The sequence below is a fragment of the Apteryx rowi genome, unplaced genomic scaffold (genome assembly GCF_003343035.1).
Source record: "Apteryx rowi isolate R43461 unplaced genomic scaffold, aptRow1 scaffold_54, whole genome shotgun sequence".
Classification (NCBI taxonomy): domain Eukaryota; kingdom Metazoa; phylum Chordata; class Aves; order Apterygiformes; family Apterygidae; genus Apteryx; species Apteryx rowi.
Window position 1 is genome coordinate 875,223 of NW_020450805.1, and position 22,255 is coordinate 897,477.

The window sequence follows — 22,255 nt, forward strand, 5'->3', positions numbered from 1 at the left end:
TAATTGCGTCAGAGGAGTAGGTTAGGGTTTTTTTCTGTTGAGAAGTCCATTGAGGCTACAAACTGCCTAGTAGCTCTAAATGTCATCATTGATTAGGCCTTTGCCTGGAAGGAGGCTGGAGTATCCTGCTGAGGTGTTCAGGAGATGAATGACTCTTCTCGAGTCATTCCTGAATCAGGATGTTATAAATCAGGGGATTATCCTCTTTCTCAAACAAGGTTTGTGTATAACAGTTCATGAATACATAGGTACACATTCATAGAACATAGGTACACATTCATAGAACTACCTCAACAGAGTTTTTATCACTCTACTTAATCTCAGTTCTGGTTGAGTTTTAGCTGTACTGTTTTGTTTCTGTTTTCCCCTTGCCATCTTTATATTATAATAATATATTACAGCCATTTACCTATATCTATAGTGTTTTTTAAGCATCATGTATTTTCAGAAAATGAACATATTCAGCCATGCTAGTCCTCTTATTTTTGGTTCCCAAGCGACTTCTGTATATATATCTTTGTAGAAGTACCCCCCCCAACTTTCTAGCCATGATAAGGATAATCCTTTTATTAACATTATCATTGATTTGGTAAGTGTTCCAGTCAGTTTTCCAGCTAATGTGCTAATGCTCTTTTTCACGATGATCATGCTGTTTACTTAATTTACCTTGTACTATATCTTTGTTAGCTGGCTTAAGACTTTTTTGCCTTCCTGTATCTTAAAGCCAATCATGTATGTAACAAAAGCTTAAAATGAAAAATAGGGGAGAAAGGTAGGAAGGAATATTATCAGCTGTTTCTTGACTTAGTCCTGGAAAACCAGGCTTGTATGGGATTTGTGTGAAGTCTGTTGATGAAGGGATGGGTGTTGTTTTTGTTTGTTTGTTTTGGTCACTTTACTAAACTGTGGCCCTACTTTTAAAATTTAGGTGTTATTCTCTTACTGCAGGTAGTTACAAAGTCGAAACAGTATGATTAGATAATAGCTCAATAACTGTTGAGCACCTTAATTTTTGAGTTGAACATCCTAATTTTGTTTAGTGCTGCATTTAAAATATTTGAGTATTATTTTGGGTTGGTTGGTTGTCATTATAACTTCATGTCCAGGCTTTTCCTGCTAGCTAATGAACTATCTGAAGTCATATTAAAAAAAAAAAAAAAACCTCAAGGAGATAAGATTAACAAGTATGGGCCATTTCCATTTGGTGTGCCTTACAAACTAGACATTCAAACACAGCCACATGTCAGAAATTTTATGAAGTTTGTTCARTTATTTCAAAACTCTCTTCAGTCATTAATTTTAATGGTATTTAGCACCTTTGCTGTTTTCTGGGTAGTATTACTCTGATGGTAGGTGCATGCATTTTAACACTTTTTTTTTTTTGAGACATAAGTGAAAATTACTTGGGGTTTTTCATCATCTTCACTGATGGTGAAGTTTAAAAAGAAATTTCCAATGGGAACTAACAGTTACACTAAATATAGCCCTTTTTCATCTGATATGCAATTGATATTACTTACTTTCAAATGCATTAAAAACCACTGAAATGTAGGGAGTTCGTTCCTGATCATATTTCCAGAATAAATTTCAGGATAATCATCTTCATTTCACTTTTCAGGCATATTGTATGCTTTTTATGAGTGATTCAAGATTACAGTGGGGGTGCTGCTTATCATATCACCAAATTTGTTTCAAAATTTTACGAATAATGGTAGACTTAACACTTAGGCATGTCAGTAAGCTGTAGGATAGATTATTTCCCCCCCCCCCCGTTTCATAACATTATCCTTCACACAGCTATTCAGGGAATGGGTTTTAAAGCGTTCCTATAGAGCTTTATGATTCTTAGTATCCCAGCAGCAAAGTGTTGATGAGGAAAAGGACAGGAAAACTGGTGGATAAAGCTGGATTTTAAAGGGAAAAGAAAATAGGGAATATGTATTTGGTGCAGTGAAACATTTCCCAGTAATTTATTGCCTAGGTAAAGGATAGAATGCCACTTAGTTCTGAAGGCTGGAAATCACTGTTTTTTGACTTCTGGTTTCTGAGTTAGATTTATTTTCATTTCTGACATACACAGATTCAGCAGCCTTACCTAGCTCTTGTTTCAGTTAACTTTGGGAAGAATATGAATCTCTGTTTTGAGATACCTGTTGGTTACATCTGTGGGAAAAGAAACTGAAAATTGCCTCTTGGACAGTTTCCTAAGAAGCATTGCATGCTTTCCTCTGCAGTGCCAAGTGGATGTGAGAAAATCCTAAAGGAATAGGAGGGTTCCTAAAGGAATAGCCATGTGTTTTCATGAAGTTTTGGTGAGATGTCAGTATATCCGTGCAGTAGGTTCCCTTAAGTTATAAGCGGCAGAGTCCCTCTGACTTTTAGACAGAGGATGTGGTTGGACATGAGGTGCATGATCCCCCTCTAAATATGGCAGCAGTTAGGAAACATTGTTGGCATTAACTCTCCTTCTGCAAGATGAACCTATTCACAAGGAGTCTCAGTTACACTTGACTCCCTTGCTGAGTGCTGCTACTAGGTTTGAAGAAGGAGACCTTGTGCATAATGTATTTTGACTGTTAACGTGGAGGTTGAACCACATCTCTCTCAACTTGAATGAGAGAGAGGGTTGTTTTATCTTCTGTCTTGTATCTATTAACCCAGAAAAAAGTTCCTCTGGAATTCTTAAAAATTATATTCAGGGAGATATCAGGAAGCTTTTTCATTGGGGAAAGTTCCAGAGATTTGAGGGCTTTTGAAATGCTTCTTTAAAAAGAATATGTATTCATATAGGTTGCAAAGTAAAACGTAGCCTAAACGCATTTAATAAAAATCCTTAATAAAGTTGCTTCAAGAATTTGAAAAAAAAAWTTTTGATTGCACTCCAGATATGAAAGTCCTGCAAGACTTAAAATTGTTGCTTTGATTTTCTGTGGCAAAGCTGAGAAGAACGAAAGTTTTCAAGTGTAAATGGAACAAAAGTGGAGTTGATTTGAAACAATCTGTTAGCATACTTGACTATTAAAATTGAGAATTTAAATTAAAATGCAAATGATGGGCTATCATGGTTTAATTAGACTTACCTTGTTCCTTTTGGTTAGAAGTATATGGGGTCAGAAGGTGAAAGTTAGAAATTCTGTTTTCAGTTTCATCCAGTTGTAGGGTAATCTAATTTTCTTTGTACAGAGGAACATAGAACAGCTTCAGAGCTGGTGGTAGGGAATGCTCTTTGATCTATCAAAATCCTGGGAATGTTTCACATACTCAGTAAGAGTTGAGCAATCACTAAGAAAATCCCATGTCTGTTTTGAGACTGTTCAAACACAGTGTATGCCAAGTTTGAAGATTTTTCAAATACTTATCACAATTGTACAAACCTGAGCAGCTTACCTTATGCACCCGTACAGCCTGTATCTGTTATGCCTGTATCTTTTAAAAAGCTGGATGTTATCAGAGTTTCACAAACAATTTCAAAGCAAAATAAATAAGAACTATTTCTGTGCAAAGAATGTTATTCTAATGTTACTGGAAAGCAGGAATTGGTTTCAGATTTTGACATGGCTAGTGTTACTTGCATTTTTTTTGTTTTGGAGGGGTTTTTTGAGAGGGAGAGAGAACATGTGAAAATTATTCATCTGCATTTGGAAGCTATTGTTTGAGTGGGAGGTGGTGGGAAGGTTGTTCTTTCAGCTTGTGTTTCATAGTATATTTAAAGTACTTCTTACAATGTTTCCTGGAGGACTTTTGGTTGATTTTTATTTATTTATTTTAGGGTAGGAGAAGAGAGATTTTTGCCATCGGTGTGCTTAGGCTCTGAGGATGAAATGCAACAGAGAAACTTCTTATTGTAGAAAGCTTCAAAAAATTTAGTGTTTAACTGTATGAGTTTTAAAATGATCTTTACATGATTTGCCAAGAAACAGAAGTTGACTTCTGTGAGATTAGTTTTGGGATAGAGATAGATCTTAATATCTTGTAAAATACAATATTTTGAAAAGCTTTTATTTGTGGCTAACAATTTCAGTTGCTACAATTTTTACAAAAGAAAATGCAAGCAATATAAACTGCATGAAATAACTGTCAAGTGACTCTGTTTTTTATTTGACAGTATTTAACAACCGTCATTCCTTATGAGAAGAAAAATGGACCCCCATCTGTTGAAGACCTTCAAACATTAACCAAAAGTGAGCATATGAAGTTCCCCACTGATACTTCCCTCCTTGTATTGCCAACTGTTGTTGCTCAAAAACAATGAATCGAACAATTATCTTTCCTGCCTACCCTATGGCATTTATTTAAAATTGTGTGATTTTTAATCATGCATTTTGGCTGGTCTTTACTTGTCTTTTGGGTTTTTTTCATTATGTTTTCTAGCTGTTCTTTGAAACCCAGAAGGCTAAAAACTTGTATGTATCAAAAAGCAAAGATTCTCATATTACTTCAACAGGCAGAGCTTTATGGAAATACTGCATACATGAAAGTTGGCAATACTGTCTCCCTGCTACCTTATAGTACCTGATATACTCCTGTTTGTTTAAACTGTTTTGTTGAGGTTATTATATAGTAATAAGTTCTGAAAATTAGAATGAGTGTTGGGACACTTACAATTAGCCATCTAATGATTATGCTTGGGTACCTTTAAAATAGCCTGCTTGTCTCTGGTTTGTTGGTTAATAAATTATAGTAATTTGGGAGTATAAGCCAAATCAGAGTTTTGACAGTGCTTTAAATTCCCCTGTTAAATTAGGTTCTTCCAGCATTCTTTAGGCTAGATTCTCAAAATTATTTATAAAATCTAAGTCCTCTCTGTGCTACTTCAGTTGGCATTAAAATTAAGGTTGTGTTTAAAAAATGATTAATTATTGTGGTGATTAAATACAGCAGATATCTCTGGGATTATAGCATCTCCCTCATTTGAGGTTTATAGGAGGAAGCTACAGAAATAGATGGTGGAATGCCATTTGACCAGAATTCAGTGCAGGGCTTTGGATCTAAAGACTTCTTAAGGTACTTTCCAGCTACACAAATCTGTCATTCCACAGTTGGCTGAAGGATGGGGGAAGGTTGTTAGTGTATTTTCATGAAAGATAAATTAAATATTGGATAAATTCTGACGTAAATTCTCTGTTTAAATGTTTCATTTGGATTCCTTATATTTTTCTGCATAGGCTCTCTTAGCTGGTAGTTCATAGCTGCACTGTAACAAATATATTTTTTATATTTACTCCTGCAGAGAAGTTTTATCCTCTTGTTATATTTAAATTTCACTTGAAACTATTGTCAATATTAAGCAGAAAAAAGGCAAAAGCATTCTGGAAATGGATTGTGTTGTTTCATTGTTTATTAACAAAATGACTGGTACACTGTAAAGAGTATGAACAGTATTGCCTTCTGTGGATTGGTTGAAACTTGATCCTTGGATTCAGTTGCAGACTTCCTGACTCACATTTTGTGCTGTTGTTAGGCAGGCATTAAATCAGTTTCATTTAAAGCTGTATCTTATTCCATGGCTATGAACACTGATATCTTATTTCAACATAAAAATTGAAATAAAATGCTTGTTGTTATATTTGAAGTTCAGATTCTCACATGGGGGACTTGGAGTTTATGAAATACCTCTGTGTGCTGTGATTCTGTGCTTTCAATTCTTTCAGTCGTGTTGATAATATTTCATAAAGAATTGTCAATTATTGTTTATGGGATGACAGACAAGCTTACATGTATCAAGTTGCTTAATGCTGTGCCATCTTAATTAAAAAAATTGTGTTCCATAAACTAGTGATTAAAAATACTTCCTGATGTTTTGTAGCATGCATACCTAGAAAGTGATTGTCTCCCTCAAAACATAAAGCAGATATTGCATATAAAATTAGAATCTTCTTGGTCATGATCAGAATGTTCTAGTAGCAAACTCGGAATATGCTCATGAGAAATCTGCAACAGGCAGTTACACTGGATCGGTGATGTTTGCCAGTAAGCTGTTTAGCGTACTCTGATTAAGAGTGCTGTCCAGATCTACAAGGGTTTTTTGCTCTTCAGTGTAGTTTTTAAACTAATTCCTTGCAAGCTAATATTTGTTGCTGATAATGGCTGTTGGAGAAGGCAAATTCATTGCTTTGAAATTCTTGAGAATTGTGAGTGAGCAAGAGCTTTAAACTGTTTGCTTCAAAATAAGAATACTTTCAGGGTACTAGGAAAGTCTTCTGAAGTAAATGCAGCATCCTCTTGGATAAAGAGCCCAATGTTTTCTAAACRTTTTTGTTATTTAAGAAAGGGAGTGATCAGTCTTATTTAAATTCTTCAAAACCTCAATGTCTTTCATATTCTGGAAGATCTTGGTTTTAGTAATTGCTGCTGACTAATAAACCAAGTGAAACTGTGCTCAAGAGGAAATATTATGCAAGAATCATCTATCAGTATTCTCCTTAATGTTGTTTTCTTTTTACCTTCTTGAACTGTCAGGAGTCTAATTAAAACCTTTTATTATTAACATTCACACAGTGCATTTTGAACAAATGAAAAACCAAAAAGTGTCATTTTTTTTAAACTCTAATCCCTTTTAAAAAATCCACAATGATTCATTCTTCTTTTGTTTGAGCAATAAAGGGCTATATATTCATCTGTGGAAAAGAAAAGCTCTAAATACTAGGTGAAGCTGGATGTCATTCTGAAACATGGCCTTCAATAGTCTGACTTCACTTGGGTTGTTTTGTGGCTTTTGTTTGGAGTAGGAAACTTTTTGTAAGTGTAAAGGGAAATTTGGCACCTAAATCACATTCAGAATTAGTTTCTTTTGAGTCTTTGAAAAGACCAGAGCAGGTCAGTGGAACAGACCTGAAAACAGTAAGTAATCTTATATCACCCTCTTTGTTGTGCAGGAGAACATATGCGTCACCTGCTCTAGAGTATGTCAGCTGCATCTAACCTAGCTTCAATTCAGAAAGTCAAAGTTTGGAATAGAATTTTCTGTATACTATTTGGAAGGAGATAGGGGATTTTCAGAAGGCTGCTTAGACTACGTAYATTGAATACCCAAGTACGGATGGCATGAATACCTCTGTAACTGATGTTTCACATGCAAGTACAGTGTGACAGATATATACCTGTCTTAAAAATGGTTGCTTCTTTTCAGTCTTTAGATTATTATTGTTTGCTTCCATCATGTTCTGTTTCAGACTTGATTCTCTTTGGAACATTCAAACTAGTGACTTTGTTCTTGCTTATGAGTTATTTTAAAAGCTTTTCCTTCTTGAGAAATGTCAATTCAGAATTATCCATACTTCACAAAAATGGCCCTTTGACATTATTCTAAGTAAATTCCAAACTCAGTAATGTATTTTAAGACTTTTCTAGGCTACAGCTGGTAACATTCACCATTTCTGAAAAAACATTCCCATCAGCTCATTTATAGCAGTGTTTCTCTAGAAAAGTGATGTTATTGCATGATTCGGAGTGAAGATCAAGGAAAGAAATTAAGTAATGGAGCCTGCTTTTCTTATCTAGGATCTCCAACCCTCCAGCAGTTAGCATATTTCAGTTTTGCATATAGTGACTTTCTTTTGAACAGGTTTTTCTTTGGGAGGAGGGGCTTTTTTCTTTGTTTCTGGTAAAATACAGTCAGAAATGCTAAGAATGCTCTCTCCTTACCTTTTCTTGTGTAAGTGTTTGATTGCCATATGTGGAATTGCAGTTTTCACTGTAAGATATGAGGAAAGATTAAATGTCAGTGTGTTGAAAACCTGACTTTCTGTAGTCAAATCTGAAGTATGGTGAAAATAGAAAAGTAAAGTAAAAATAGTTAAAACCTTGGCCGGCCTCATAGAACTTCATGGATTTTGAAGCTGAGGACAAATTGGCCTAATAAAATCAACTGATGGTGAGAATAACAGAAAAAAGTACAACACATTAATGGATTTATAATTTCAATGTAAAGTTTTAAAAAATTCTGACTGTAAATATCCTATTTTAAAATTCCTAAATATTGCCACCTGTGAAGTAGAAGAAAGAAAAAAATATTCATACCTTTTTTTCTTTGTTTAAATAGTTTGGGTTTTTTTTTCTCATAGTGTGTGGAAATACATGAAATAGAAAATGTGGTTTTCCTCAGCTGTTAAGAGAACACTGAAATATTAAGTGTAGTATTTTTAGGTTGGTGACATTTACTGTAATTACTTAACCATGGAAAATGGGTCACATGCATCCACCTACCTTGGAGTTCAGTGAGAATTATACAAGTGAAAGGTGCAGATGTTGTGTGTYGTATTTTCTAGCTGATCTGGTAGTAATATCCGTATGAGTAGTTGAAACTGCTTCACGGTGTTTTTTTTCAAGATTGATATCTTTAATTTATGAGCAAATATCTGAATTACTGTTTTTTTTTTCTTTACCTGCTTTAGTCCTTCATGCCATGAAAGAGGATAGTGAGAAAGTGCCAAGCTTGTTAACAGACTATATTTTAAAAGGTGAGTATGATTCTTAGCTTGTAGTCGTTAGCAAGGATCTTTTATTTTAAATTGTTATGGATACAATATGTATTTGAAAAGAGTAGTCCTGCAGCACTCATGAATTATGTCTTTTTTCAAATAAAGCTCTCACTTAGATTTCGTTACATTTATGTCAGAGGTTTCTGAGCATATAGTTCATAAATGAAACATCATACTGATTTTTTTTTKTTGTTCTAATATAAAATAGCAAAAATATGTGGCATATTTTCAAGTAGCTGAAGGATGTCAGTAGCAGCAGAGCAGTCTGGTTTACAAAGTAAAATGGAGTAGTTAAAAACATGTAATGTACAGATTTTTCAGAACGAGAACTCAAACTGCCTATGGTAATAATGCATTTGCCAGCTGAAGTGCTTATATAGCCTTGCTTTAAAAAGTGATATTCACCTTCTGGTCAACAGTAAAATCATACTTATTTCACATGTTATACCTTCTGTCATCTTTTCTTTATAAGGCTTGTCTACTAAACATATATCTACTTTTTTCCATTCTGATGCATCAAGTATATTAGCAGTATGTCAAACAATGAGAACCACTGCTATCTTGAGCTTTAAGGAAATGTTCCAGATGGTTTTGCACATTCTTAAATTACTTTTAAGCATTTTTCTTGTGATTTCATTTTTGCCAGTATTATACTAATGCTTATGTTCTCACTTAATTCTTGGCATAGAAATGGTCCCATCTTCTTTAATGTTTAAGGCTTAGCATGTGCATCAGAACTCACAAAATCTAGACAAACAGGTGTACAGAAAATAGATGCCTTTTTATTTGCAGCCCAAAAATTCATTATGTTCTGCTTCGAGTTCATATGATGCAAAGTCATTCTCTTAATTGGGAATCATGTTTTCCAAGCTTTATTTTTTCAAATAGTCATTTCACTTACTCCTTCCATATGATTTCTAATCACTTTCATCTTGCAGACATTTGAAAGTACCATAAGTTTAAAGTTGTAGATAAAATTGTGTGCTGTTAGCTTCAAAAATACCCAAAGGGGGGCCACGCAGTTTTGTAGAAACTCTGACAGACTTCCTGTTGAAAGAGGATCATTTCTATAGCTTAGCAGAATTATTGTGGTAGGGTAAGAGCATGGAGATCCTTTCAGTTGGTCCCCGTGATTGCTCCAGTTTTTGCTTACCCTTTCTGAAAATCTTTATTATGTTAGATGTATTTGCTTATTGCCTTTTATGGAGCCCTTTATTTTCAGACATAGCTATCCAGAAAAGCTTTCAAATTACTAAGACAGTGAGTAAGAACCTGGCTGTCTAGGGAAATTGAGGAATCTTCTGCATAGAAGACTTTGTAAGAGCAGATTAGCTGAACCCATGACAGGATGATGTAGGGAAGCTTGATACTGTGGTCCCCTCCTACCTCTGCCTGCTCATGACCTTAAAATGACCAGGGATGTTCTACCAGCTGGTTGCGACAATTGCCAAAACTTAATGCTCATTAAATATGTCAGATCAGACAGTTCTTTCATCACTTTCTGGAAAGCATTTTTGCTTTTAAATTGCAAAACAGAAATGGCTGGAGTGCAAAAAGTAACTTTTTGCCAACATCACTTGATACTGACAGGAAAAGGTAATTTTTCCCTTCTGCTGCCACAATTTCATTACTGAAGAAAACTAAGAATTTCTTGCTCTTCTGTGAGTCTGTCTGCACTACAGCCATCAGAGACATACAAACTAGTCAGCACAGGGCTTCGTGTTGCTATGTTTAGATTGCATAAATACTGCTAGCTCAGCTGGCGGTGTTACACTGCAGGCAGYGCACGTGTATCCTGTGGAAGAGGCAAAAATCTTCCAGTTGTTTCTGAAGTTGCAGTCTGTTTCTCTCCTCTTTCTGCCACTAAGACATCCGGCCTCAAGTCTCATTGTTGCTTCATACATGGCATAGAATACTCCCAGCCACAGTCTGTTATCTGGGAGTTGTTTTTAAAGATGGTTAAGGGGGGATTAGAAGATTCTAAACAATTGCTTGAAGCAATTTACTCCCTGAATTTCAAAGTAAAATGAATGATCTGCTTTTTAAAGGATCTGTTCTCTTCACTGAGAAGACTTAAGATGTATTGGTGAGGTGAAGGTGATTGTGAGGATTTAAGGTTTTGAATTTCTTTTCAAAAAGAAGCAGAAAGATAATCGTTTCTAGGCCTTCCCAATCTTCAAACAAAAGAGCAGGCAGTAAAGTATGTGTGACAATAGAGCAGATGTAGCTTTATGGGGAATCCTGTTGTGTGGAATCTTGTCAGCAGTTACAACCTTCTTTCAAGCTTTAACATTTCTAGTGTTTCACATGCAAAAAAGAAAGAATCTTCTAAAGGTTCTTAACCATGTTTTTAAAGCAGCAGATTCATTTTCTAAATGCTGGTTTGGGTTTTTTTTTTGTTATTTTTGTTTGTTTTGTTTTAAAAAAAAGCTAGTCTTGGTTTATGGCTGTCCACAGAATTAGCAGTAATCTTGTCCAGATATTGTCCATTACTTTTGATAAGCTATTTAAATTGATTAGAATCATGTGTCAAAGAAAAATATGAGAGGAAAAATGYGATTCTAACAATTGCCATAGGATTGTTCACATAATATAATGGGACAAATAAAGTGCTGTGAACATGGAAAGGTGAATGGAACCATAAGATCGAGCAGCAAGTGTTTGTTTAACCAGAAACCTTCAGGAAGCCAAATTCACTGCTGCTTTGATAGAAACAAAAACTATTAAATTTAAATCTTCTGAATTTCATTAAGTGTTTTATAGAAATGTCACCATCTTGAACAGATCTAAAAGCTGAAATAATTCTGAAATTTGTGAGAGGCTACCTTTGGATCATGTAGGAAGACCCCACAGTGTTTATTGCCTAATATTAAATATCTTCATTTAATGAAGATTGGGTAGATCTGTCTAGGCAAGGCAGTTTGGTCAAGAGCTACAGCATGGGCCTGGAATTGGAGAGTTCTATAATGAGATCGGCTGACCTGCCGTGTCACCTTGGCTATTCTTTTGCTTTTTTTTCCCCCCTCCATAACCTCTTGTATATAAAAATGTCAGCTAAAGCATCTGAAACACTGGAAGTAAAAATCCTTAGAACAAGGAACAATTGCCTGTAAAAATGTAGCATAATAAAGAAGTAAAAAAGGCCAGTGCAACTCAGCGCTGTTTACACAGAGGCATTATACTATTCATGTTAGGGGAGGGAAAAAATCCATATTCATTTCCAAATGGGATTACTAGTTTTGAAATAGTTTGTGGTGTTTGCCTTTTTAAGCATCCTCTTTTCCCAATTTCTGCTGCCCTCTTGTGTCCCCCAGAATGTTAAAAATACCATTACTTCACTTTGTCCTCATGCTTAAGTCCCTTTTTTCCAGTGATCAGTTAGCTCTTCCCAGGATCTTTTCCATAGGGAATATCTGTTCAGATGTAAAATCCCAAAGCTGGACTAGGCACACATTCCAGGTAGCCTTGTACAGTTTGTGTTGCTTTTGATGCAGCCTAAATTATTTCTGAGGACATTTTTGCTTTCTGAAGATCTCTTACTTCTTCTTACTTTGCAGTGAGTGTTTTCATCATGAAGTTAGTAATAATGAAAGGGACTTAGTGATTTGCTTTGCAAATATATTGTAATTCTTCCCCCACCAGCATATGATTCATATTATAATTTGTAGGTTTAGAATAGAGATATATGCTAATGGAAAATTGATAAGTATTTGCAACTGTGCTTTAATTTTTTGAGTAAAATTCTTTTAATGTGTTAATAATTTTGCTGTGTCTTATCCTTAGAGATCATGAAGTAGAAAATCTGAGCTTTGGAAGAAGGTGGGGGAATGCATTTGTTGATAGGGAAAGAAATATCAAACTAGTATTATGAAATTCTTGATTTTAGAAAGCATATTATCAGATTGCAGCTGGCAGCCAAGTGAGCTACCTGTATTTAAATGCTGTTTATGCTTGTCTTTCTACTGATCTTTTTTGATGGCTGAACAAATAATTGTGCTTTGAAAACATTGTTTCCATTAAAAGATCTACACAAGCAATTAAGTAGTGAACTTTCTTGTGCACGAATTAAGCTGTAAAACGGGGAGCACAGTTATTTTTGTCATCTCTTCTAGTTGCATTCTTTTTAGATGTCAGACAACATCAGGTACCAGGTCTTTAGATGAAAGCATGTGTGTATTGGCTATATCCATTTAATTTTTTTACAGAGACTTCCTGTCTTTCTCTTGATGCATTATTGTACTTAGCAAATAAATCACAATGCACAAAGTAGTGGCACCTTTCTGTGATTTTAGAAGTATGCAAGTCTAGGCTGTTTTCTGATGAAAATGCCTCTATGCAGTCATGTTGTCTATCTTTTCAGCCTCATAAATGTTTGCCGGTTTCAACCCAACTTGACAGAGAGAAGAGTCGCAAGTTTCTAGTAAAAGCTAAAAAATAAACAAATAAAAATAAAAACAGATTTTTGTTTTAAATTAACAAAGCAAGAATTTACCTTGTGATCTATTTTTAAATTATGCAAGTATTTCAGATAACAAGAACATTTATTTTTCTGTTTTTGAAATTTTTCTGTTTGTTACACCTGACTTCTTTGTTTGCTTTTGTGTTGTGCTAGCATTGCTTTGAAAGCTGGATTGTTCTGAGGTTTGTTTCTTACATGTGAAAGGAATGAGAAACACATGAAGGACATGTCTTGTCTTACCACTCTGCGTGATTCAAATAAACACCAAATTTAGAATGTAGAATTAGAATCCCAAATTGTGAGTGCATATTTTAAAATTTAGCTGCATGTGGTCACTTTTTATTGAATGTTCTGTTTTCTGATAGAACACTTCAAAAAGCACTGTTTAAGACATGACCTTTAGTTAACTCATTTCTGGGTAATATTAGTTAAAGATGGTGGGTTTTGTCACTTAATTCTCTTTTGAGAAGAGAATGATATCTGACAGTTTCAGTTGAAGTCTAGATTTACTGTGTAACTGATAGGGTAGAACTTGATGTTTAAGTATTTCAGTTTACACAATACAATATTTTTATACAGACTAATTTCACAGATGTTTATCCACATGTATTTATAATTCTTTTGCAGTGCTGTGTCCTACATGAAAAGGGCTGCCTTTCTTCAGAATTAGCCATGCTCCTTCCTTCCATGAGAAGCTTTTCTGTGGAGATAACTCATAGTATCTTTTTTCATTTGACGCTATGCCTAAGCCAGTATGCGTTTACCTCCTCTGTGTGTATGTGTGTGTGTGGATATTCTGATCCTACAGTAAGTCTTCTGGGCATGACAACTCATCCACTTAAACTAGACAGTGCAATGAACTGGAGCAGGGAACAAACACTGTACAGTTTTACTCACATTGTTCTGGCTTTTTAAAGTCTATTTTTACATTGTATAGCATGTACTAAATCCTCCTGCACAATTTGTTGTTGGAAGGAAAGTAAACTTTGAATAGTGTAAATAAAATAAGCCTAGTTTTAAGGAATGTATATTTAAAACCATCCTTAGTTCCTATAGCAAAAATGCAAAAAGGATCATAGTCAGGCTTGCACTTAAAGATTCAGATGAGTTCTTCAGGAAGCACCTCAGGACAGTGTTGGTGGAAATCAATATTCAACACTTCATTTAAAATAATAACTTAGGTTGAACTATTCAACAGTATTGTTCATTAAGTGAACAAATCCAGATTCTTTCACAATTTCTCTTAAGTAATTGGTGTGTTACCTATCCTTGTTGCTTAACACAAACATCAGACTAATGTAATATTTCTGTATTTATTGGTTTTGTTTTAATTATTAATGTTCATGTGGATGACATTCTCCCATATTGCTGCTATACTTTTACTGTTCTTAAGTGTTTGATCTTAATGAAGATGCTTCAATGTATAAACATTTTAAAAGGCTATATCTTTTTAAAGTTGTATGTACAGTTTAAAAGACATGCACCAAGGTTCCAAGTGAGTATTATATAGAGACTTTGGTCATTGTGTATCTCTAAGTTTTACTACAAATCTCTCTTGTAAATTGTATGCACTGTCTCCTCTGTGATGATGTATCTGCATTCAAACAGATGAGAATGTTTTTTTACAAATCCTGTTGAACAAACCTACCCCATAACCTCAACATTAAATACTTGTCACAAGCCACTTTGCCGGTCTTAAAGATTAGATTGACATGTAAGGAATACTAATAAAAATAAAGGAGCTATCTTCTAGGTCGAATTCCTATGTATTCTACATCCAGCTCTACGTACTGTATATGTAAAAACACYGGAAGATAAGTTTCTAAAGAGATAAACATATGTCTTGTCTTCAAGCATTTGTTTCTGTTTAAAATCTTTAGTGTTTTGGGTTTTTTTAATTGAGGAGGAATTTGTTCCTGAATACTTTCACAGTATCATTTTTTTAAATCTGTCTATTATAGCAAGTATTCATTTTGATTGGTAAAACTTCTAGAATTTAAAATTCTTCTCCCCTTACACCACCTCACCACCAACAGATGCTTGCCAGCCTGACCAGGAATAATAGATTTTTTGAGTAAGTGTGCCATATCTGAGGAAGTTTGTTTGCTGTATTCTACTTTGCTAGTGGTTTATGTAAAAAGAAAAATGCCATTTATTTTTTCAGCTGAGGTGTTATAAACTCATTATGGCATGCTTTTTGTGTAGAAATGCTTTCTTTTGACTATTGACACCTGGAAATTGACTGAAGGAGATAACCCCATTTTGCTTCCTTTTTAGAAAAGGAGTGCATGTTGTGAAACATTTAGTCTCCAAATCAGATGTATTCAGAGATGGCTAGTCCTACTGTTGAGGCCTGAGGTGACTTAGAATGGAACAGGAAAGAAGCAAATTAAGGGGAGAATTGCAGAAGCACTTACAAAAAAATTGTGGTCTTGTAGCAAATTGGATGACTTAAAGTCACAAAATACTAAAAGTAATAAAACTTGAAAGAAAACCAAACACAAAAAAATTGAATGAAGCTTTAGCTAGCTAAGCATCTGTTTGAGTGTATTATGTCCCTCACCAGACTAAACAATATTTTGGAAAGTACCTGTTTACCTTGTATGTAGAACCCTGACATTAAACAACAGTTGCCAACGGTGGCAAATATTATATATATATATATATATATATATATATATACACACACACCCCTATATAAAAGTATATCTCAAAACACATAAATAAAAAGAACCATATAAGTCTGCTTTTCTGAGTTTATGTACTTAAGATTCTCCATTATGCATCCTTTTTCCAGATCCATTATTGAATCTTGTATTCTTCCAAGGAGCTGTATTTCATCATTATTCTGTATTTTCAGTGTATGATAGCTGCAAATGGCCACCCAAGAAGAGTTGCTAACAAGTATACTAGAAGAGATTTGGTAAAAATGCAAGGATTATTCCTTGCTGAAAATAAGCCATGGAAGAGAAGTGTCCTTAAAATCAGTAGATCTTAAATTACTTAAAATTTTGTATTTGTATGTATAGATCGCTTTCTTTAACAGCTGTTTTTATCCAACCCATTTTATGAGATTCAGATATTTCATTTGATAAGCTTATTCATTTGCTAGCTAGAATTACATTTTGAGTGAGGGCAGTGTGTCCCAGATAGTCAAGAATCCTAAAAGTATACTTTCCTGTTCAGGGAAAATGATACTGATACCAGTTCTCTTCAGATGAGAGATATTGATCTAATGGGACTCTCAGCTGATGTAGATAATCAGTGATAGTGTCTGCTGTAAACTATGCCAGCTGATTGCAGCCTTTATTTTGGAACGCAGATTTTACTGCAGGAGTTCATGTCTTTTTTGCTTCCAGACTGGATTAGCTTGGTATCCTTTCTGCATACATGTCACTTGGAAACTGCAGCTAGTCCAGCAAATGGCATCCTGTGTGCTTGAAAATAGTGTTGATAAGCAAGCTCATACCTGTGCACTGCATCACTCAGAGTGGCTGCCTACTCATTTCCAAGAGGGTAATTTAAGATACTGGTTTTAATTCATGAAGTTCTAAATAGTGCAGAGCCTGGGTAGCCCAAAGCCTGCTTATCTAGCTATGGCATTAATGTGCAGTGGTGAACAGCACCTTTATTTAAAACAGCATTTACCCAATTCAGTCAGGAAGGGCCTAGAAGCAAAGCTTTTTAGTGAGGTATTCTCACCTTCCACCCAAGCCCAAATTTATTGACCATCTGATCATTCTGAAATATGTGTCTTCTGGGCGATGGGGCTGGAATGAAATAGTAACCGAGTTTGGGTAGATTTGGAAGTATTTTCTGATCTGGATATCCATCCTAATTTTTAATCTTCCATGTGTGACTCCAAGCTATCCCTGGATATAAAATCTTTCCAGAAACCTTAAAAACTCTATCATCAGGTAGAAAATGAAATCTCAAAGCAACGCGAATTATGAGTCTTACATCAGGTGAATCTTGTTCTGTTTCTCTTGGGGCCATTGGGGAGGTTATTTTAAGCCTAAAGAGAAACTGTGATTGTCAGAAAGGTACATCTACCTGTTCTAATTTTAAGATAATGCAGTTTATTTTTGAGGTGTCTGACAGATAGTAGTGAGCTATAAGAGGGTTATATAAAGCACATCCAATGATGGAGGGGTGTTAGAATCTTCCTTGCAGAGGTTTTCTTATCACTTAAGACTGAATAGCTAAAAGGAATGCTTTGGGCTTTTAAATGCTTTATCTTTGCTGGTGAAATGTAGTATCTTTTTCCTTTGCTCATGTTCTTTTTAACCTTGGCCTAACTCAGGACATTTTTCCTTTTGTTTTCATGTATTGATCAGTGATGGCTCTCATTAGCTGATCAGTGTCAAGTCCTAACAATAACTAATGAAGAAACTTTATGAACCAGGAGAATTAGTTGCTTTTTTTTTTTTTGTAGCTACATTTTGTTTTTGTCTGTCTTATATTCTGCAAGTGTTGAACAGAATCCTCTCTGCGCTGAATGCTAATTCCAACAGAGCTCATAGTTGTTTTGTTTTTCATTTTCAAAACAATTTTTGTGTTCAGGCTTTTCGTTAACTTCATGGAATAAAGCATTAATTTTTTTTCTAGTGCTGTATGCAGATTTCTAAATTCAAGTGCATGTTTCTTGAAAGCAGCATGGCATAATTTAGTAATTCAATACAACAGGATGAAAAACTCAAAGTGTTTGGGTTTTTCTTATTCAGGAAGATGTTTGGAAAATGCCTGTTATGAGTGTGTGTGTGTGTTTTCTTTTTTCTTTTTTTTTTTTTTTACCTCTTAGAAAGAAATTCTGATTGCATATCAGTTTATGTTGATAAACAGTCCTACACAAGTCTGGCTTGATAATACTCAGATGATTGTAACCAAGTCAAATAAAACAATCGAGATTTTCCAGTGACTGCCTTCTTGGCCTTCAGGAATATTCTGTTGTCCAGCTCACACAGGCTTTGGGTGAATGGCATTGTTGCTGTTAAAATATCACTTTTTTTTTTTTTCTTAATCTGCAGACAAATGATTCATTGCTCTCAGGAATGTTTCTCCTTCTCTTTGTAGTAGCCTCACAGGAAAATTAGCCTGACATACGTCATGCTACCTAAATATATATTTTGGAATCTAGGGTTGAAAGATTCCTAACTTAGTGTGGAAGTCYCTCAGAAGGCCTTATAGCTATTTAGTCATCAAAAACTATCTCCATAGCATTACATACTACATTCTTCTCTTCACACCCTGAGGAATAGAAATTGTCCTGAAATTCCTGGAGCTAAATCTGAAAAAGACAAATACAGAAGCTCTGTCACTTTCAGTTCCGGAAAAAGTAGATATTGTCTGTTAGTAGTAACATGAAAACACAGTACTTGAGCTGCTTTCTTCTACATGCATCTGAGATTGCTACCATTGATGCATGGGGAAAACAGTCATATCAGCCTGATCTAGACAAAACCTAATTGTCACCTGAACCACTAAACTTTGGCCTAGAACTGAGCAATTGCTTCCTCAGAAAGTATATCCAAGATCGTAAAAGATCCAGCCTTAGGAAGCTTCACTTTGTGTTGGCTGTAGTGAGTGATTCCTCTGAAAATTCTGAGTGTGACACTCCAGTTGCCTGTTGCCCTGAATAGCGCAGAAGAGAGCGCTCTGCTGTGTAATCACTTGGTACTGAAGGAAGTTTTTGTAGAAACACTACACTCCACAGTGTTGACAGCTTCAGTAGGATAGGGCCCTTTCCATCCTTATGATTCCTAGAGGGCATTTCAGCCATAAAGGATAGGGAGGTCTTTTTTTCCTGTTTCTGTAGTCATTGCTTTTCCAATGCAGATCCCATTAAAAAAAATTCACATTGCATGGACTGATTTGTGAAGTTAGGATTAAATATGACTTCACTGGCTTAGAACAATACGTGTTGGAATTAGGGGTAAAAATGGGACAAAGCCTCATAGTCTTCAGTGCAGTTACAAAAGCCCTGTATCTAACTCTGTGTGCTTCAGTTGCAAATTGTTAATGATCACTCTTTGTCATGTACCCTTCAACATCAAAATAGTTATCAATAGTTACACTTTCATTTGTACTGTTAGTCAACAATTCTGTTGGCTGCCTACAGGCAATTCTGCACTCTCTTACAAATGGCTCTCAGAACAAAGGCTACCTATCTAGCCAGAATTCTTTTCAAAGAAAAGGTCATAGTTTTGAAAAGCCTATTTAAAGAAACCAGTGTCTGATGAAGTTGGGCTCTAGAATACAGAATGGATTTAAGTGGACTTCTCATTAACATTCTCCCTAAGCAATTTATAAGCATGTTTCAGTAATTAGAGTGGTATCAGGAACATTAGATGAGAATGTGTCACTCTGGCCTGAGTCCTACAGCAACACCCCACAAGGTCTTGTGCTTTGTACACACCCTAACACCATTCCTGCCATACCTTTAGCATTTTCCTGTAAAAACCCTTTTCTCCAGGTCTGGGAAACAGTTCTCTTGTCACAAGTGCCAGTAGTGGCACAGCCCAGACATTGCAGGGTGACATAGGAGACTGGGAGATAGCTGTGTTCCTTGCCATTTTGGAGGAGCTCAGTCAGGAGCAGATGGGGATCAGCTATGGATGAATGGACCTCACAAGGTAAGACCAGATCCTCAGTTATCCACAGCAGTGGCTTACTGACTCAGGAGATGAAGTGGGACCAACAAAATGGTCCTCATTGCTTCCTGCTAGCCTGTGTCTCTCATGACCTTGTGTTTCCTGGTCAGGGTTGAGTCCCACAGTGGCCCACTTACCCTGTTTCTGTACATGCTTCTTTTCCTGTGGCCCTGCATTCCCCTTTTCTTATCCATGTTCTTCCCTATACCTACTTCTACCCCCATGCCCRAGACTACCTCTGTGGTGACCCTTGCTTGATGCCTCAATGAGTGAGGAACATGCTGAGCCCACTAGCCTCCCCCTGCTACTCCAAACTAATGGTTCCTCTTCTCCTCTGTCCCCAGCCTGGGTAGCTTTTCATTTGTGTTACCGGCTATAAGTCTCTTCTCCCTTGTAAATACCTTGTAGAACGTAAGTAGTTAATACTCATGCCCTGGAAGAAGGGAAACTCATTAGGGGGCTGGGTGTTGGGGAAGTTGCCATGTCTGGGTACACAAGGAAGTGTCTCAGAAAGTATGTGTTGGGAGGTGCTAGCAACACCGAGGAAGAGGAGAGGCTGGCTGGCTGGCTGACTGAGTTGGGCTGCTAGCACAGAGAAGCAATGTCAGAGCTAGGGGAGCTGCTGATGCAGTGGGTGTGAGACTGACACAAAGAAATGCAATCCATCTGCCTGGCTGCTGCAAGCTATTGAGTCCTGAGTGCAGATGGGAAGGGGCTGTTGAGAAGCATCAACTCTGCTTGAAAGGGAGGGACTTATCTGTGTGTGGGACAGAGAGCAGAACAGAGGGTGCAAGGGGACTCAAGTTCACATTTTGTCTTTATTGGTGTAAGTTGATTTGTTTGTGGGGGCTGTTAGTGTCCAGTTCTCAGATGGGCACAGAGGGACTCCTGCGTTTTTTCTCTGTCATCATATCCTAGGAGGAAGAAAAGACTGGGCCACATGTTCTTCTGGGTGGCCCAGTCCTGCTGTGATCTGGAATGGCTTGTCGTCCTCATTGTACAGACTTTGCAGGACAGAGATGATGCATATCCTATCAACCTTCCTAGTACCTTCTTGTCCTTCAGGTTTAAGCATCTGGCCAAATGCTCTACTGAGGTCTTGGACAGCACAGCTAAAGTTAGCAGCAGGTAAGTGATATTTACTGTGCTGCAGACTGGTGCTTTGACCTCTTCCCCTGCAAGGTTGATATCTGTGGGGTTCCAGGGGAGAGACAACTGGCCTTGCTCTTGGAAATCAGAGCATTCAGACTCTAGCATCAAGGGTAGGCCAGGTACAGGTAATACTGGTTCTTGTGAACTGTTCCTGATGCATCCAAGGACTTCCATTATGAAAGAATGGGAGCCCTCCTAATTGCAGGATGTATGAGAGTCCTGCAAAGGATGCCAAATAGGGTTGTGAATCCTTCAGAGTGTTTCTTCATGGCTTTTTTGACACTGCAGATGTGAACTGCTTGTGAGGAGATGAACCAGGCAGTGGTTTTGCAACCTCCACCAGAATCCTGGCTAATTGCATCTTTCCTTTTGGCTTGAAACTGTTTGCTCAGTTCGCAGTAAGAGCCTGGCAGCAAGATTCTAGGGAACACTGGCCATGCTCATACGTACTGTGTTGGAGCAGCCGAAGGTGGTGCTCTGATGGTCAATAAGGGATGCCCACTCCTGGAAGGGAGCATCACTCCATTTAGGAAAGTTCTGTGCCCACCCTGATTGCCCCAGGTGAAATGACACTGCGCAATCCCCCTTTTGTGCCCTAGGGCACCTAACCTCCCTATCTGTGGTGGCAGGCATGCTTCTTAGGCAAGTTATCTGCCTTCTCATGACATCTCTACAGCAGCTGCCCAAGTTGTGTATCAAGAGCAGTGCCTGGTGAGTGCGGGTTCTGGGCATGCCTTTTCAAGCAAGGCAGGTGACCCCAAGACTGGCTAGAGAAAGGCTGCTATGAACCTGAGGATCAGCACAGGCAAATTAAGACCCTGCTGCTCCTGTGCTCTAAGACACACCAGCAACAGTCATGAGCCGCATATTGTAGCACTGTGAGTGACTCTCAGAGTCCTATGGAGTATTTTGAGGTCATTTCTTAAGTGGATGCAGTTATGCCTATGAGGGGCACATGACAGTGGAGGGTGTCGTCCTAGTGGAAAGTGTGGGTGACTAGGTACGAAGTCTCCTGAGGTCTGTTCTATCCCAGGGTCTGTTCCAACTGATGATGGGATACATCTGCCTTGTGTTAGATGCTGGCTGGTTTACTAGCATAGGCACTGAGCATCTAAGTCTCAAAATCTCCTCTCAAATGTGTAGCCTATCCAGAGTTAAGATCAATGTGTCACCAAATGGCCCCTTTCTTGTGATGTCTCCTCTCTTGAGGATGAGCTGGTTCCACTACTATAAAACAGTTCAGGTTTGAATATCTCAAATGTTGATAGGGGAGCTCAGATTACCATTAAGAGGGTTCCTGTCCTTTGGGTCTGGTCTTGTTCTTTCTCGTAAGTCTCAGTACCCCCTTGTAGCCTTACAATTGTTCTGCTCTGGGTTAGGCTTTGGGACTATAAAACGTTCATCCCTGTTTCTTTCTGGAGTCCGTAGCTCACTGAGAGTTATGCAGCTGCTTACCTGGACTGATCCCTATGAAATCTTCTTTTCAGGAGAATAGTATACAGATTAACTTTAAG

The 22,255-nt window shown here is 36.9% G+C and overlaps 1 protein-coding gene across 5 annotated transcripts in view; it reads left to right on the plus strand.

Moving 5' to 3' along the window:
* FEZ2 (fasciculation and elongation protein zeta 2) overlaps positions 1-17,857 on the plus strand; it is a 33,842-nt gene extending 15,985 nt beyond the window's left edge. For 4 of the 5 annotated variants that reach the window (XM_026081206.1, XM_026081209.1, XM_026081208.1 and 1 more), the window contains 3 exons: positions 4,106-4,181; positions 8,394-8,459; positions 13,567-17,857. In XM_026081206.1, coding sequence (XP_025936991.1) covers positions 4,106-4,181; positions 8,394-8,459; positions 13,567-13,583 — 159 coding nt within the window. In that variant the 3' untranslated portion in view covers positions 13,584-17,857. Of the gene's footprint in view, positions 1-4,105; positions 4,182-8,393; positions 8,460-12,840; positions 12,954-13,566 lie in introns of those variants that run through there. The other variant, XM_026081207.1, reaches the window with a different exon arrangement.
* The last annotated feature ends 4,398 nt before the right edge of the window (positions 17,858-22,255 follow it).